The 14,740-nt window shown below is 39.4% G+C and overlaps 1 protein-coding gene across 1 annotated transcript in view; it reads right to left on the reverse strand.

Annotated features, from left to right (window-relative positions):
* CFAP43 (cilia and flagella associated protein 43) overlaps nt 1-14,740 on the reverse strand; it is a 99,956-nt gene that overhangs the window by 50,440 nt on the left and 34,776 nt on the right. Inside the window, exons 10-14 of the mRNA XM_024734977.1 lie at nt 12,173-12,253; nt 7,703-7,851; nt 5,810-5,913; nt 2,188-2,328; nt 1,205-1,377 (exon numbers count right to left, since the gene is read on the reverse strand). Coding sequence (XP_024590745.1) covers nt 1,205-1,377; nt 2,188-2,328; nt 5,810-5,913; nt 7,703-7,851; nt 12,173-12,253 — 648 coding nt within the window. The remainder of the gene's footprint in view (nt 1-1,204; nt 1,378-2,187; nt 2,329-5,809; nt 5,914-7,702; nt 7,852-12,172; nt 12,254-14,740) is intronic.

Consider the following 14,740-nt stretch of genomic DNA (forward strand, 5'->3'; position numbering starts at 1 on the left):
TTTTTGCGGTACATGGGCCTCTCACTGTTGTGGCCTTTCCCATTGCGGAGCACAGGCTCCGGACGCGCAGGCTCAGTGGCCATGTCTCACGGGCCCAGCCGCTCCGCGGCACGTGGGATCCTCCCGGACCGGGGCACAAACCCGTGTCCCCTGCATTGGCAGGCAGACTCTCAACCACTGCGCCACCAGGGAAGCCCATGGGCACCTGTATTTGCACCACATTTTCCATCTCTGATTGCAAGTAAAAGTTCATTTTGGCCAACTAAGAAAAGCCTTCTTTGTATGTTAGCTACCATTAAAAATCCCAGCCTACAACTGACAATCTTTATTTCTCACTAATCCATTTCACATACCCCTGTGCTCAAGTCAAAATAAATGAGTCAATTTCCCCCCATGTTTCTCATGTATGCCCACCTTCAAACCTCTGCATGTGTTGTGACTTTTGTCTGGAATGCCCTTCCCCAACCCATCCCCACCAATTTGGCCCCCCTCCCTACATAAGGAAACCCACCTCCCTGCCAAGATTGCATGCAATATTTCTCATGTCTAAATCTGACTTATTTTTCAAAGTCCAGTGCAAATATTACTTCCACCAGGAAGCTTCTCTTGAATCCTCCTTATGATAAACCATTTCTTCCATCTCTGAATGTCTTTGTCTCAGACCTTGCTGACATTGTCTACTCTGGGAGAGAAGCCCTTTGATTGAAGGATTTAGAAAAGCAAGGGTGATAGATAATCTGGGTCAGTATATGTAGCAGGAAATGACACAGTATGGGAGAAGTTTGAAGAGAGTATGATGAAAGGATGCCAGAAACATAGTTTAGGTATTTTGTGCAATTTTCTTTAGGACTCAGGTACAAAGTTCCACCCAGAATCATCAACCCTGTAGCTGCTGACACCTGTGGAACAGATTTTCTAATGATAGATTTTTAAAAAATAGTTTTGAAAGGCACTAAACTAATATCGTGTCATCTGCACTTTTATCTGACAAGTATGATGTTGTAAGTGTGAGGTTGCTCAAATGTATTTTATGATGAATTAACAAATCATGCTAACATATATCTAATTCAAAGAAATTATGTTACTATAATAAGGACATTTGTTAACTGGACTAGAGTGTTAAAGCATGGATCACATCTAATTGATACGATGTGTCAATCTTGACGGCTAAGAAAAATGATAGCACGCTTAAGTTTTGGCATACTTTTTCAGGAAGAAGATAGCTGCAGATGTATGGCGCTTGGTTACAGAAGCCATATATTCGGTTACTTTGAAAGTTCAAGACAGCTGAGGACAGAGTATGCTCTATCTCATACACGAACTTATGAATGAATGCATCTCTCAGCCTCCCTCGTTCATCAGCAAAGCTTGCAGAAACTATAAGATTTGGGGAAGAAGAGAAATCACTTGCACCATATATTGATTTTATTTTTTAAAAATTGTTATGAAAACTATGAAAAGCAAAATTAAAAAGTTAAATGCTCAATTAATGCAGAAACTATTAGGAGATAAAAATGATTGGAAAGCTACTTGGCTCCATTGGAAATACTTGAGTATTAAATGACTAGTAGTGAGTAAAATATCTTTTATACAGTCTTGGTTAATTTTATCAGTTAAGTAGAGACAGCATTAAAAGAAACTCATGATGGTCTAGAGTCTTAATTAAGACACAAAAGTACTTTGAGGTTTTTGACTCTTTTATACTCTATAATTATATATTTGCAAAATAGCTACCCAGATATATTTGTTATCTATTGATAAAATAAAGTGTCTATTTTATCAGACCTTTTCATCCCAAAAGCTTTCTTTATAATTTTATCAGTGAATGTAACTACACAGTAACCTATCTGAATTTGACTATGTATATTTAAGGCTACAAAAAAGAGACATCACAAAATGACAAATCAATTTGACAAAAGTGACAGTTGATCCTGTTTTTTCTCTGATAATAAGACAGATTCATATGAATGATGGGACCTAGAGGAAAGTCCACATTTCACGTTATGTAGCAGCCACATCAATTTCATTTTGTAAGACACAGAAAAGGTGGTGGCCATTTTAACCTCTTCACATGTTAAAAGGAAAAAAAATGCTATCACCAGGAAAGAAAAAAAAAAAGAAGGAAAGCTATAGCAGCTATTCAACTGGATGCCCAGGACAGAATTTGTTGATCATTTTTTTCTTTACCTTGTGGTAGTATTTTAGGCAGAGTAAATATTTCCAGCCTGCTTCTTCCTGTTTCTGGAAGTGGGGAAAGCACCATCACTTCTACTACATCTGTTTCCAAAGGAGACACTGTGGATATTTGTAAAATGTCTTTGCCCACCTCTGAAAGAAAATGGAAATCAACACCACAAGTCATCATTGATAAGTTTATAGAATCTTTTATACTCCCAGGTAAGATATCACACTATAGAACTGCCTTCACTAAATCTTTAGATCCAAATTTATTTACTGGATATTTAAGTGACCTTTAAACATAAGTGATGGAAACATTTTTGATGAACAGATGGGGGCTTCTCCACATTAGATGTCTGGGTTGGCAGATTCAATCCAGCTCGGTTGGACTCAGCTTCCTTCCAGACAGAGAGGCCTCCAGAGTCTGCCATGTCCACCCCACTCAGCAGCAGCTGCACGCTCTGGCCTCTTGAATGTCCACTCCAGCCATCTGCCCATTCCCGATACTGCATAAACTCAGGCATCAGTGTTCTTTGCATTTGTAGTCAAGGTTTTGCAGGTGTGGTGGGATTACACATGCCTTTGTGAGTTTGTCCTCCAGAAACCCAGGTGATCTGACCTCTGCAAGGTGCTTGGGGCTCACCTTGGATTCTCTCCAGATTCACTACTGCCACTCTCCCCAGGGACTGTTCAGCATGTGTCCACTTTCTCAGGCCCCATCTCAGTCCCTCCCCTCCCTCCTGAACTTCTTTGTCTCTCTGTTCCAGAGGAGTAGCTGTCCCTGGGCTCACACACTGACTGCCTCATCCTAGCCCTCACCCCCTCAGGTGTCCACTGGATGACCTTTCCTCTTACTTAATGAGGAAGACAGAAAACATCTGACACAAACTTGACCTCAATTTTCTTATCCTGAATCTCACATTTTCTCTGTTTGTACCCATCTTCCTGCTTCATTTCTTGACATTTTTGTGGGAACAAAATGTAACCCTTTCCATCTGTGATTCTGAGCCCACACCTCTAATATCCTATTACACCACGTGCTATCAATTACCTCTTTTAATTTCCTTGTGTCTTGTATGGCTTCCCCTATTCAGTCCTCAAGACTCCCCTATCTTCAAATTAGGACCTTCCTTCAACCCTGCTAATTCTAATTCTCTTTTAGAAGTTACTAATTCTCTTTTCTCCACTGCAAACTTCTAAGAACAGAAGTTGCTACTTACTGACTTCCTTTTCTGACCTCCCCTCCCTCCTGAACCTCTTTGTCTCTCTGTTCCAGAGGAGTAGCTGTCCCTGGGCTCACACACTGACTGCCTCATCCTAGCCCTCACCCCACTCACACTTCTGCCACAATCCACCCCTTCACGTAGCCTTCCTTCTTCAAGCTCTTCCTGGAGTGGGTGACTCCCAGTTCTGTCTTTACTCTGGTCCATCCTTAGTTTTCTTCACTGCCTTGTCTTCCTCTGCCCACAACTTCAGAGTAGGTAGCTTTTCCCATCCCACACTCTGACTGACCAGATATATTGAAAAATGTAACATTTAGGCAGGACTGGTACCCATTCTGAGGTCAGCCATAGGTCCTACCACATTCCATGTCATCTAATTTACATATTTAGGTTACCTGTTTGACCTCATTAAACAATTGGATTTGCTTCATTTCTGTCTTAAACCATCTATCTCATCAGCTTCCAGGATTTCAAGATCAGAATTCTATCATTAGACTTTGAACTACAAATCTTCATTTCCAAATTTATGGTAAAGATTCCCAAAGCAAGAGTTTATTGGCTTCAACTCTACAGAGCTATCACCCTATCCCTCTACCTCCATAACTTTCTTTTTCCCTGAGGTTTTTTGTTTGTTTGTTTGTTTTTGCGGTACGTGGGCCTCCCACCGTTGTGGCCTCTCCCGTTGCGGAGCACAGGCTCCAGACGCGCAGGCTCAGCGGCCATGGCTCACGGGCCCAGCCGCTCCGCGGCATGTGGCATGTGGGATCCTCCCGGACAGGGGCACGAACCCGTGTCCCCTGCATTGGCAGGCGGACTCTCAACCACTGCGCCGCCAGGGAAGCCCTTCCCTGAGTTTTTACTTCAATTGATGACAGCACAAACTTCCACCATCCAGGTTAGAAACTTTGGAGTCATTGCTGATCACTCCCTTTCACATATAATCAATTTTCAAGTCCTACCAATTCCATCACTCAGAGCTGTCCCCTCCTTTCTCTTCCCATGACGGCTGCATGGCCTCGTACATTGTGGAAAAGAGCACAAGCCCTGAAGTCAGTCTTCCTGAGTCTGAGTCCTGGCTCCACCACCACCTACCTTCACGGCTTTGAACAAATACTTAACCTCATTGTACCTCAGTTGCCTTATGTTTAAATTGGGCATAACAGTAGTCTCTACCTCATAAAAGTTGTCTGTAAGAATTAAATGAATTAACACATGCCAAGTACTTAGAATACTGGCTATCACATGGCAAGGAATCCCTCAATAAATGTTGGCTATTGTTATGATTAATATCATTTCTTGCCTAAGTTACTGTAATATTATAGTTTCCTAACTCGTCTTTTTTATTCCATTCTCTTGCCTTTCTGCTCCAGCCTTCACAGTGATGCCAGAGTCATCCTCTAAAAACCAAGTCAAATCACACCAGTCCCATCTTGAAAACATCTGATGATGTGTCATTAACCACAGAACAAAGTCCAGACTCCTTGGAATGATGTTCAGCGTGCTCCACTTTCTTTCAGACTTTTTCACCATGATCATCATCTAGTAAACTCTTATTTACCTGTTAACACTAGACTTCTTACCATTCCAAGTGCCTTTGCTCAAACTTTTGTCCCAAGCTAGAATACCAACAAGCCCCATCCTCCACTACTTTAAGTCTTTGGAAAACTCTCCCCCAGTCCTCTGTGCCACCCCATCACTTCCACTCCTTTCTTCACACATGGCAGAATTAATTGCTTCTTCCCCTGAGCCTACACAGATCTCTGCTATTACTCTTCCACTAAATTGTCTCCTTGATCTTTCGATGCTCCTACAGAGCCTAGGTTCAGCATCTTACACCTAGCAGGCACTCAATTTTTAAAAATCAATACATAGATTTTAAAATATACATACATATTTGGTATGAAAAGCCAGAAAGAAAAGTATTAGTTCTTATTATTTATCACCTATGTGCTATCTCACCTACCAAATCTGTGGTTTACCTGGGCGTTTGGATGCACATTACTGCAAAAGCTGGATGTCATTTTGTTTAAAGAGGAAACTCTAAAGATGCATGGAACAAAACTTTCTTTGGATATCTTAATTAAATAGAGATCAAATGTTATTTAAAAAGTATTTCAGGGATAAACCAACCCAACGTTCCTTTGTAGTAACATTAGAAACATTTAGCCATTTCATTAATTGATTCAAGAAGATTTATTTACCATCAACTATGTACCAAGTACATGTACCGAAACCTCTAAATATGATGTGGGAATTCTCTTAAGTAACTTTGAACAGTTATTTAAATGTCTCTGTTTTAGAAAACATGCTACAAGTAATTGTTTCACCGTAGCCCCATTTTCACAACTTTAAATTCTTTGGAATAAAGTGACCAACATTTTAAGTTAATAAGCATTCTACGTAAGTACCTATGAATCCAAGAATCTGAAATAAGCTTGAGGGTTTGGCATTGATAACAAAGACGTGTCCTTCTGATGTTCCAACTAATAGATATATTCCTCTCTGGTCATACCTAGAAAAGAAGAAATCTGATTATCAGATTCTACTTGTTTCACTAATAAGATGGTAAACAAATTTATTGAATGACAGCATGGAGATACATCCAAAACCAGCTATTCTTATGGTTTGTGATTTTTAATATTATCAGACCTTATAAAAGGCGAGTGATTATATATAAATGTAATCATTACATTCTAGGCTAATACTGTTTCCCAATTGCAACTTATAAGTACACGGTCAAGAGTATTCACTCAAAATGGGTAACTATTTCATCATAAGTAAATGAAATATGACAGTAAAGCTTTCTTAATATTTCAAGTGGACATAAGCAATTGTCAAAGTAGTGATGAGTGGAACATTCCAATGCCTCTTAGTACCCATCCTGGCAGAAAGAGGAAGAATGTAGTGAAATGTTTCTATCCTATCATCAAATTGGAACAAGTGGGAAATGCAAATTAGGGTAAGAGAGAAAGATCTGAAAAAGGAGCACCAAAAAATACAGTACAGAGGAGCAGAATGTAAATGGAGGGAGACTACAGACCCTTCCCCACTGAGCCAGAGGCAGCAGAGCTTGTAGGCACAACACAGATGGTGGAAACCCAGCTCCTCCCGGCTCTAGTTGAGCAATCTTGGGCAAATGCTTCCCTTAACCTCTCTGAACCTAAATTATCTCACTTGTGAAATAGGAACAAGCATAATACTTTTCTGAATGTGGGGCAAATATCACACTCAATAAGCTACGATGTGTGACAGCACCTCAAGCTGTAAAGCAGGGCATAAATGTCATTTCTTATTAATACTTACTATTATGATATAACGAAAGAAAGAATAATAACATGAATCTAAATCCAATGCTCTATGCTGTCTTCTTAAAAGTATTGCTTCAAAAAATTTGAAATCGGGCTTCCCTGGTGGCACAGTGGTTGAGAGTCCGCCTGCTGATGCAGGGGACACGGGTTCGTGCCCCGGGCCGGGAAGATCCCACATGCCGTGGAGCGGCTGGGCCCGTGAGCCATGGCTGCTGAGCCTGCGTGTCTGGAGCCTGTGCTCCACAACGGCAGAGACCACAACAGTGAGAGGCCCACGTACAGCAAAAAAAAAAAAAAAATTGAAATCAACTAAATGTCCATCAGTATACTGTCTTTTAAAAATTATGGTATACCCATATAATGGAATGCTATGTAGCTGTAAAAAAGAATGAGGAAGGTCTTCATGTGTGGATAGAAGACTTTCTCTAAGACATACCATTAAGTTGAAAAAAAAAAAATTGAGGTGCAGAACATTGTATATGGTTTGCTGCCCTGTAAGAGCCAAGGCAATGACTCTGGAGCCCAATTGCCTCGGTTCAAATCCTAAAACTTGCCATTTACTATGCGTGTAATATTAATTATTATTTAAATTCTTTGTGCATCATCTCCCTTATCTCTCAAATGGACACAATAAGAATATCTATCTCATGAAGTTAATACAACAGAAGTGCTTGGCACACTCTAAGTGCTTGATATGTATTCATATAATTAAAAGGAAGTACTTATCTTTTTTGCTTGTTTGTGAATAAAATATATCCAGAAAAAAGACATGAGAAATTGGTAACAGGCTGCCTCCAGCGAGGAGAACTGGGTATTCAGGGACAAGCATGGGAAACTTTACCATACACTGCTCTGTACTTCTTGAAGGTAGAACCGAGTCAATATATTAATTTTCAAAACAATACATGTAAAACTTAAAAGAAATTAGGGCTTCACTGGAATTCTCAACAGACAGGCCTGACAAAGTTGCTGGCAGAAGCAGGCATTACTTACAGGAGGTGCTGCACGGGCGATTCAGAGAGATAGGCCTTATGAACTGAGTGAGGGGATTCAACGTCCTGGATGTTGAGGAAGTGGACAAAGCCACCCTTGGTCCCCACGGCTGCAGAGAGGGAGGAGGGAGAGCAAGCCAGAACTGTTGCCTGTTTAAAATAAACGTCATACAGAAACAGACTCACAGATATGGAAAACAAACTTGTGGTTACCAAAGGGAAGAGACAAGGAGGGAGGGACAAATTAGGGGTATGGGATTAACAGACACAAACTACTATACATAAAACAGATAAGCAACAAGGGTATACTGTAGAGTACAGGGAATTATACCTGCTATCTTGTAATAACCTATAATGGAGTATAACCTGCAAAAATACTGAATCACTATGCTGTACACCTGAAAATAACACAGTATTGTAAATCAATTACAATTCAGTATAAAATAAAATAAAATAACCCCCCAGATGCTCAACTTCACTGTGCCAGAAAATGAAACCTGCTCTCCCTCACATAAGAATTCTACAGTTTATTTGAAAAGCCTGCAGAACAAGAAGAGTGGCAAGTGTTGTGTGGTATTACAAATTATACACTCAACATTCTTCAGCTAATCGATAGCATAAGAAGTCACAGCAATCTGTACATCCTCCTCTTTTATCCTAAAATTAGAATGATAAAAATATAAGGAAATTGCTTGAACTTTAAACCATGGCTTCATTTCTATCCTTAAATGATTGCAAAATTATTATACCTGATAATAATGAAAAATAAGAAATTTAAAATATATCCCTAGCATCTTTTGGACATCTTTATAGAATGTTAGCGATTTTTAAAAATCAGCATTCAACTGCTGGATAACGGTAGATCCTGAGATGCTGGCATAACTGAGGAAGACTTAAGAAAATAACTATTGAGTTGGCCAAAAAGTTTGTTTGGGTTTTTCCATAAGATGTTACAGAACTTTTTGGCCAACCCAATATATCACTGGACCATGTGGCCTGTCACCAAAGAAATGCATCACAGATTCCTGCTTATGTCACGATCATTTACAGAAGACGATGTCTAAGAGAATAAATTTTTTGTCATGATACTTAAGGAATCAGATTCATTCCTCTATAGTTGTCACTGACAAAGCCCACTGGGTTTCCCGGGAAAAATAAGATGGAATCTAGGTGATAAGGTCTAACCTCTTCTTTTGTGCTTCATCTAGTTTCACTTGCTCATAGGGTGCTGTGTGCCGCAGTCTTGCACCCAGCACTTCAGACCAGGAAGGTGACACCTCGCCTCCGTGGCCGTGTGGAGAAGCGCTGCCAATGACACCGCAATTCAAGATGGCGGCAGTGGCAGGCAGTGCGCAGAGACACTGCACCCAGAACCTGGATGTGAAGCCAGAGCAGCACAGCTGCACTAGCCCCGCGAGAGCTCCAACCCCCCCACCGCGTCCCCGCAATGAGGAGAACCATATAGAGCATCCCCACCCATCCCCCGTCCCAAAAACCTGTGCTATAGAGCGAGAGCTCCCACCTCTCCGTTCTCTGATCAAAGAATAAAACTTTCCTTTGTTTCTGAACCAAACTCAGTCTCAATCGATTGGCACGGGCAACACCAGAGAAGAGGACCCCTACTGGGGCCCAACTCGAAAGGGGTGGTAACATAATTACATTTTGTAGTTTGTTTTGAATAAAATAATGGAATGTTAGAAATAGAAAAGATCTTAAAGAGATCATTGTTTTGCAGACTAGAAAACGGAGGCAAAGAAAAATGTAGCAATTTGCCCCAGGATCCCATAGCTTGTAACAAAGCTCAGAGGAAAACTCAGGTGTCCTGCCCCATTTAGAATGCACAGTTTCCCCATTGAGCAGGTTTTCGTTTTGTTTTTTAAAGTGAATTTTCCAAGCCTTAACCAGTTTGAATCTTTAGTGGTATCTCAGTATGAAACTGGAAGCGAAGTGGTGAGGGTTTGTTTTTTTAGCTAAAAGCCTTTATGGGAGATCTCAGTGTGTGTGTGTGTGTGTGTACGTGTGTCTGTGTGTCTGTGTTTCCTCAAAATAATCAGTTGAAATTACCTTCCATTCCAGGGCTATTGTGGACTAGGCTAAATATGTACAGCAATATTTGGAGGGGTCTTAGTTACCCTAGCAGGCACCATCAGGGGAAGCTAGTAGTGTTCATGCATCCTGCCATCATGACGCTGAGCAGGGTTCTCTAAGGACCACTGCCTAAAATGCTCATGGGGAGCACAGTCCCCAGCACAGGCAGGGAGATCTGGCCTCAGCACTGCTGGGTCAATCCACTTATCATTTCCCCACGGGGCAGCAGTATCCTCCAGTAAGGAGAAACCACTGACTCTCCCCAGTAAGAGCTGAACTACATGAGTGTACAATGCCTGGTTTGGAGCTCAATGAAGGGTTGTCTAATTAACTGTGACAGTCGTCCGAATCTCTCCCCTCTGATCAGAAGAAGGGAAGATATCTGAAGCAGAAAGAGGGCCTTTTGGTGGTACCTATATCCCTCCTTAGCCAGGAAGTGCAAGGTAAGTCCTGATTATACAGACCCTTGGGTGGGTTGTTAAACATCTCTATGTCTCTCATCTGTAAAAGGTGTGATCAGATGAGCTTTAAGATTTTTCTAGTTCTAGTAATTCTAACAGAAATGAATACATATAAACCTTGTCACATAGATTATGGAATCTACACATATTCTTTCAGGTAAGAATTTTTATCTTTACTTTTTAGGATGAGTTTTTTATCTCATTGAATTTTATGCATCTTGTAATCCTCTTGCATCCTTTTGCATCTTGTAATCCTCTTATGTGAGGTATGATGCTTCATCTTGTATTATAACTGAGATTTTAATTTATAACAGAGAAGGATTGTAACTTCTCTTCCTACTACCAAGATCCATATCTCATCTAGAACTGTGTAATACAGAAAATGATAATTTAAGAAAAAATAGCATTACCACTGTTTCTTGGTCTTTTTATATTTTTTAAAATATTATTTTATGTAAAATGCACCACGAACATGGTGGAAAGAATGGTATCACCTTATGGTAGGCTAGGGTTAGGTTTAGGTAAGGAATTGTGGTTTGCCACCCAGCATCAACACACCTTCCTTCTGGAAAATTTCTTGAATATCCATTGAGAAACCATCTCTCCCCTATTTTCAGGGCTGAGTGGAACAGATCTGACTCCCATTTCCTGGCTGACTTTAAGCCAGTTAGCATTTCTCATCCCCCTGTCTACAGTGATTAGTTCAGGGTTATTATTAAGACATTAGGAGGTATTTACTAAGCCTTCTGAAAAGGAGAAAACTTTTCTCTTCCTCCTCCTACTGTAGGAGGCTTTCTTCCCTGATGATCTGATGTGACGTTGGTACCTGTGGCATTTGGGTACCACTAAATGAAGCCTAAGATGAAACTAAAGACATAGTATACAGACAGAGAGGAAAACAAGATCCTTGGTAATATCATTTGAGTTGCTAGATCAAGCCACAGCTGAGCCCAGACAAACTCTATACTTTATAGTTGATTGAGTCAATAACCCCCACTTTTTAATTTTTGGTTCATGTTGGTTAGAGTGGTACTTTTCTTTCATTTGTTTGTTTTAATTTATTTATTTTTGGCTGCACTGGGTCTTTGTTGCTGCACGCGGGCTTTCTCTAGTTTTGGCGAGCGGGGCTACTGTTCGTTGCGGTGCGCGAGCTTCTCATTGTGGTGGCTTCTCTTGTTGTGGAGCATGGGCTCTAGGCACGCGGGCTTCAGTAGTTGTGGCACGCGGGCTCCGGTAGTTGTGGCACGCGGGCTCAGTAGTTGTGGCTCGCAGGCTCTAGAGCGCTGGCTCAGCAGTTGTGGCGCACGGGCTTAGTTGCTCCGCGGCATGTGGGATCTTCCCAGACCAGGGTTTGAAACCATGTTCCCCTGCGTTGTCAGGCAGATTCTTATCCACTGCGCCACCAGGGAAGTCCCTTTCTTTCATTTCTAACCAATCCTCTTGAGGTTAGATGGGGTCATTTATCTAGTTATGGCCAAGGAGATGTATCATTTTTTAGTAAAAGCACTTAATTGCTAATTCAAGACCTTCCAGCACTCTTCCCATACCATGGCACTGAGGAGCTATTAGCTGGTGGAGCCTCTGTCGACTTTGTTCCCTTAAAGGCCATGTGGAGCAGAGAACCTGTCAATCCACAATGAACTTACAGCCTGAGTGAGATATAAACCATTAGGGTTTCAGGAATAACTACCACCACAGAAAATCTTCTTCTTTCCCATACACCAATAGAGTACCTTATGTTCCACCCTCTGGGCTGTGGAATATACTTTATACACAAGAATTACTCTAATACATAAGGTAAAAATGCAATAAGGCCTCTGTAATGAGTATTTCCACAGACTATTGACATGTGAATATGAAAAAGTAGGTTGGAGTAGAATTCAATATATATATTTTTAAATTCATTTATAAGGCACACTTACTGGGATATTCAGATAAATCCTGCTGACACAAGCACCATCCTCTATACCCCAAACACAAACTTCTCCTGACTGTGTGAGAGTCTGTAAAAGAAAGAAAAAGAAAACTCAAATGGAAAACAAGACTTTGCTATGGAGTATGTTCTAAATTCCTTTCTAGTATGTCAATCTGATGATTTAGTATAAAATTTCATTTTATTTATGTGGATTAAAATTACAATTTCAACGTCAATACTTCTGATTTGAACAAATATTAACTATTACCTTTAATGCAATTTAAGTAACACATAATAACTAATTAGGATTAGAAAAGTGAAATAAAGTTTTTTTTTTCTGTGTAACATAATTGAAATAAGTTACTTGGAAATTCAATGAATTTCCTAGTGAATAAGCCTAGAAATAGAAAAATCACAATTGGTATTTTAAAAAATTAATAGACTTTGCTTTAAAGAGCAGTTTTAGGATTACAGAAAATTTGAGCAGAAAGTAGAGAGTTGCACTTCCCTCCCTGCCCTTCCCAATATCCATACAATTTTCCCTGTTACTAACAACTTGCACTATTGTGGTATATTTGTTAGAATTGATGAGCCAATACTGATACAGTGTTATGGACTAAAGCCATAGTTTACATTAGGGTTTACTCTTTGTGTTATACATTCTATGGGTTTTTGACAAATGTACGATGACATGTAACCACCATCACAGTATCATACAGAATAGTTTCACTGCCCTAAAAATGCTTCACCTCTTCATCCCTCCCTCCCTCCCCACTGAACCTCTGGCAACCACTGATTGTTTTTAGTGTCTCCACAATTGTGCCTTGTCCAGAATGTCTTACAGAGGGAACCATACAGCTTTCTCAGATTGCCTTCTTTCACATAGCAATATGCATTTAAGGTTTCTCTATGTCTTTTCATGGCTTTATAGCTCATTTCTTTTTAGTACTGAATAATATTCCATTGTATGGATGTACCACAGTTGGTTTATTCATTCTCTTATTGAAGGACATCTTGATTGCTTCCAAGTTTTGGCAATTATGAATAAAGATGCTATAAGCATTCACATGCAGATTTTAGTGTGGGCATAAAATTTCAACTAATGTGGGTAAACACTAAGAAGCCCAATTGCTGAATCATATGGTAAGAGTATGTTTAATTTTGTAGAAGCTGCCAACTGTCTTCCAAAGTGGCTGTACCATTTTGCCTCAGTAGTGAATGAGGGTTTCTGCTGCTCCATATCCTCACTAGCACTTTGTATTGTCAGTGCTTTGGATTTTAGACATTCTAATAGGTGTGCAGTATTGTTTTAATTTGCAATTCTCTAATGACGAAAAATGTTGAACATCTTTTCATCATTATTTTCCACCTGTATATCTTCTGTGTTAAGGTGTTTATTCAGATTTTTTTCCCATTTTTCAATGGGGTTGTTTATTTTCTTATTGTTGAGTTTCAATAGTTCTTTGTATATTTTGGATACCAGTATTTTATCAGATATATGTTTTGCAAAGGTTTTTCTTCCAGCCTGTGATTTGTCTTTTCTTTCTCTTGACAGTGTCTTTTGCAGAGCAGAAGTCTTTAATTTTGATGAAGTCCAGCTTATCAATTTTTTCTTTCATGGATTGCATTTTTGGTGTTGTGTCTAGAAAGTCATTACCAAACCCAAGGTCACTTAGATTTTTCTCCTTTGTTATCTCCTAGGAGTTTTATAGTTTTCGTATTTTACATTTAGGTCTACAATCCATTTTGAGTTAATTTTTTGTGAAGGGTGTAAGATCTGTGATTAGATTTTTTTTCTTTTTTGGCATGTGAATGTCCATTTCCTCCTGCACCATTAGTTGAAAAAAACTATGCTTTCTCAATTAAATTGCTTTTGCATATTTGTGAAAGGTCAGTTGACTATATTTCAAGATACTGTTCCATTGATCTGTTTGTTTATTCTGTCACAAATACCATACTGTCTTGATTACTGTAGCTTTATAGTAAATATTGAAATTGGGTAGTGTTAGTCCTACCCAATTCTAGAATCAGTTCTAGAATCAGTAAGTTCTAGAATCAGTTTATTGATATCCACAAAATAATTTACTGGGATGTTGATCGGAATTGCATTGAATCTATATGCCAAGTTAGAAAGAATCGACATCTTAATAATACTGAGTCTTCTTACCCATGTACATGAAATATTTATGCATTTATTTAGATCTTGATTTCTTTCATCAGAGTTTTATAGTTTTTCTCATATATATCCTGTACATATTTTGTTAGATTTATTCCTATTTTACTTTTTCAGTGCTAACGTAAATGCTATTGTGTGGTATTAAATTTCAAATTCCAATTCTTCACTGCTTGTATAAGAAAGCAATTGACTTTTGTATATTAAACTTGCACCCTGCAACCTTGTTATAATCACTTAGCTCCAGAAGGATTTTTTATTGATTCTCTGGGATTTTCTACATAGACAATCAGGTCATCTAAGAACAAAGTTTTATTTCTTCCCTCACAATCTTAATACCTTTTATTCCCCACGTCCCCTTTTTTTTTTTTTTTTTTTTTTTTTTTTTTTTTTTTGGGATTT

The sequence above is a fragment of the Neophocaena asiaeorientalis genome, unplaced genomic scaffold (genome assembly GCF_003031525.2).
Source record: "Neophocaena asiaeorientalis asiaeorientalis breed wild unplaced genomic scaffold, Neophocaena_asiaeorientalis_V1.1 scaffold240, whole genome shotgun sequence".
Classification (NCBI taxonomy): domain Eukaryota; kingdom Metazoa; phylum Chordata; class Mammalia; order Artiodactyla; family Phocoenidae; genus Neophocaena; species Neophocaena asiaeorientalis.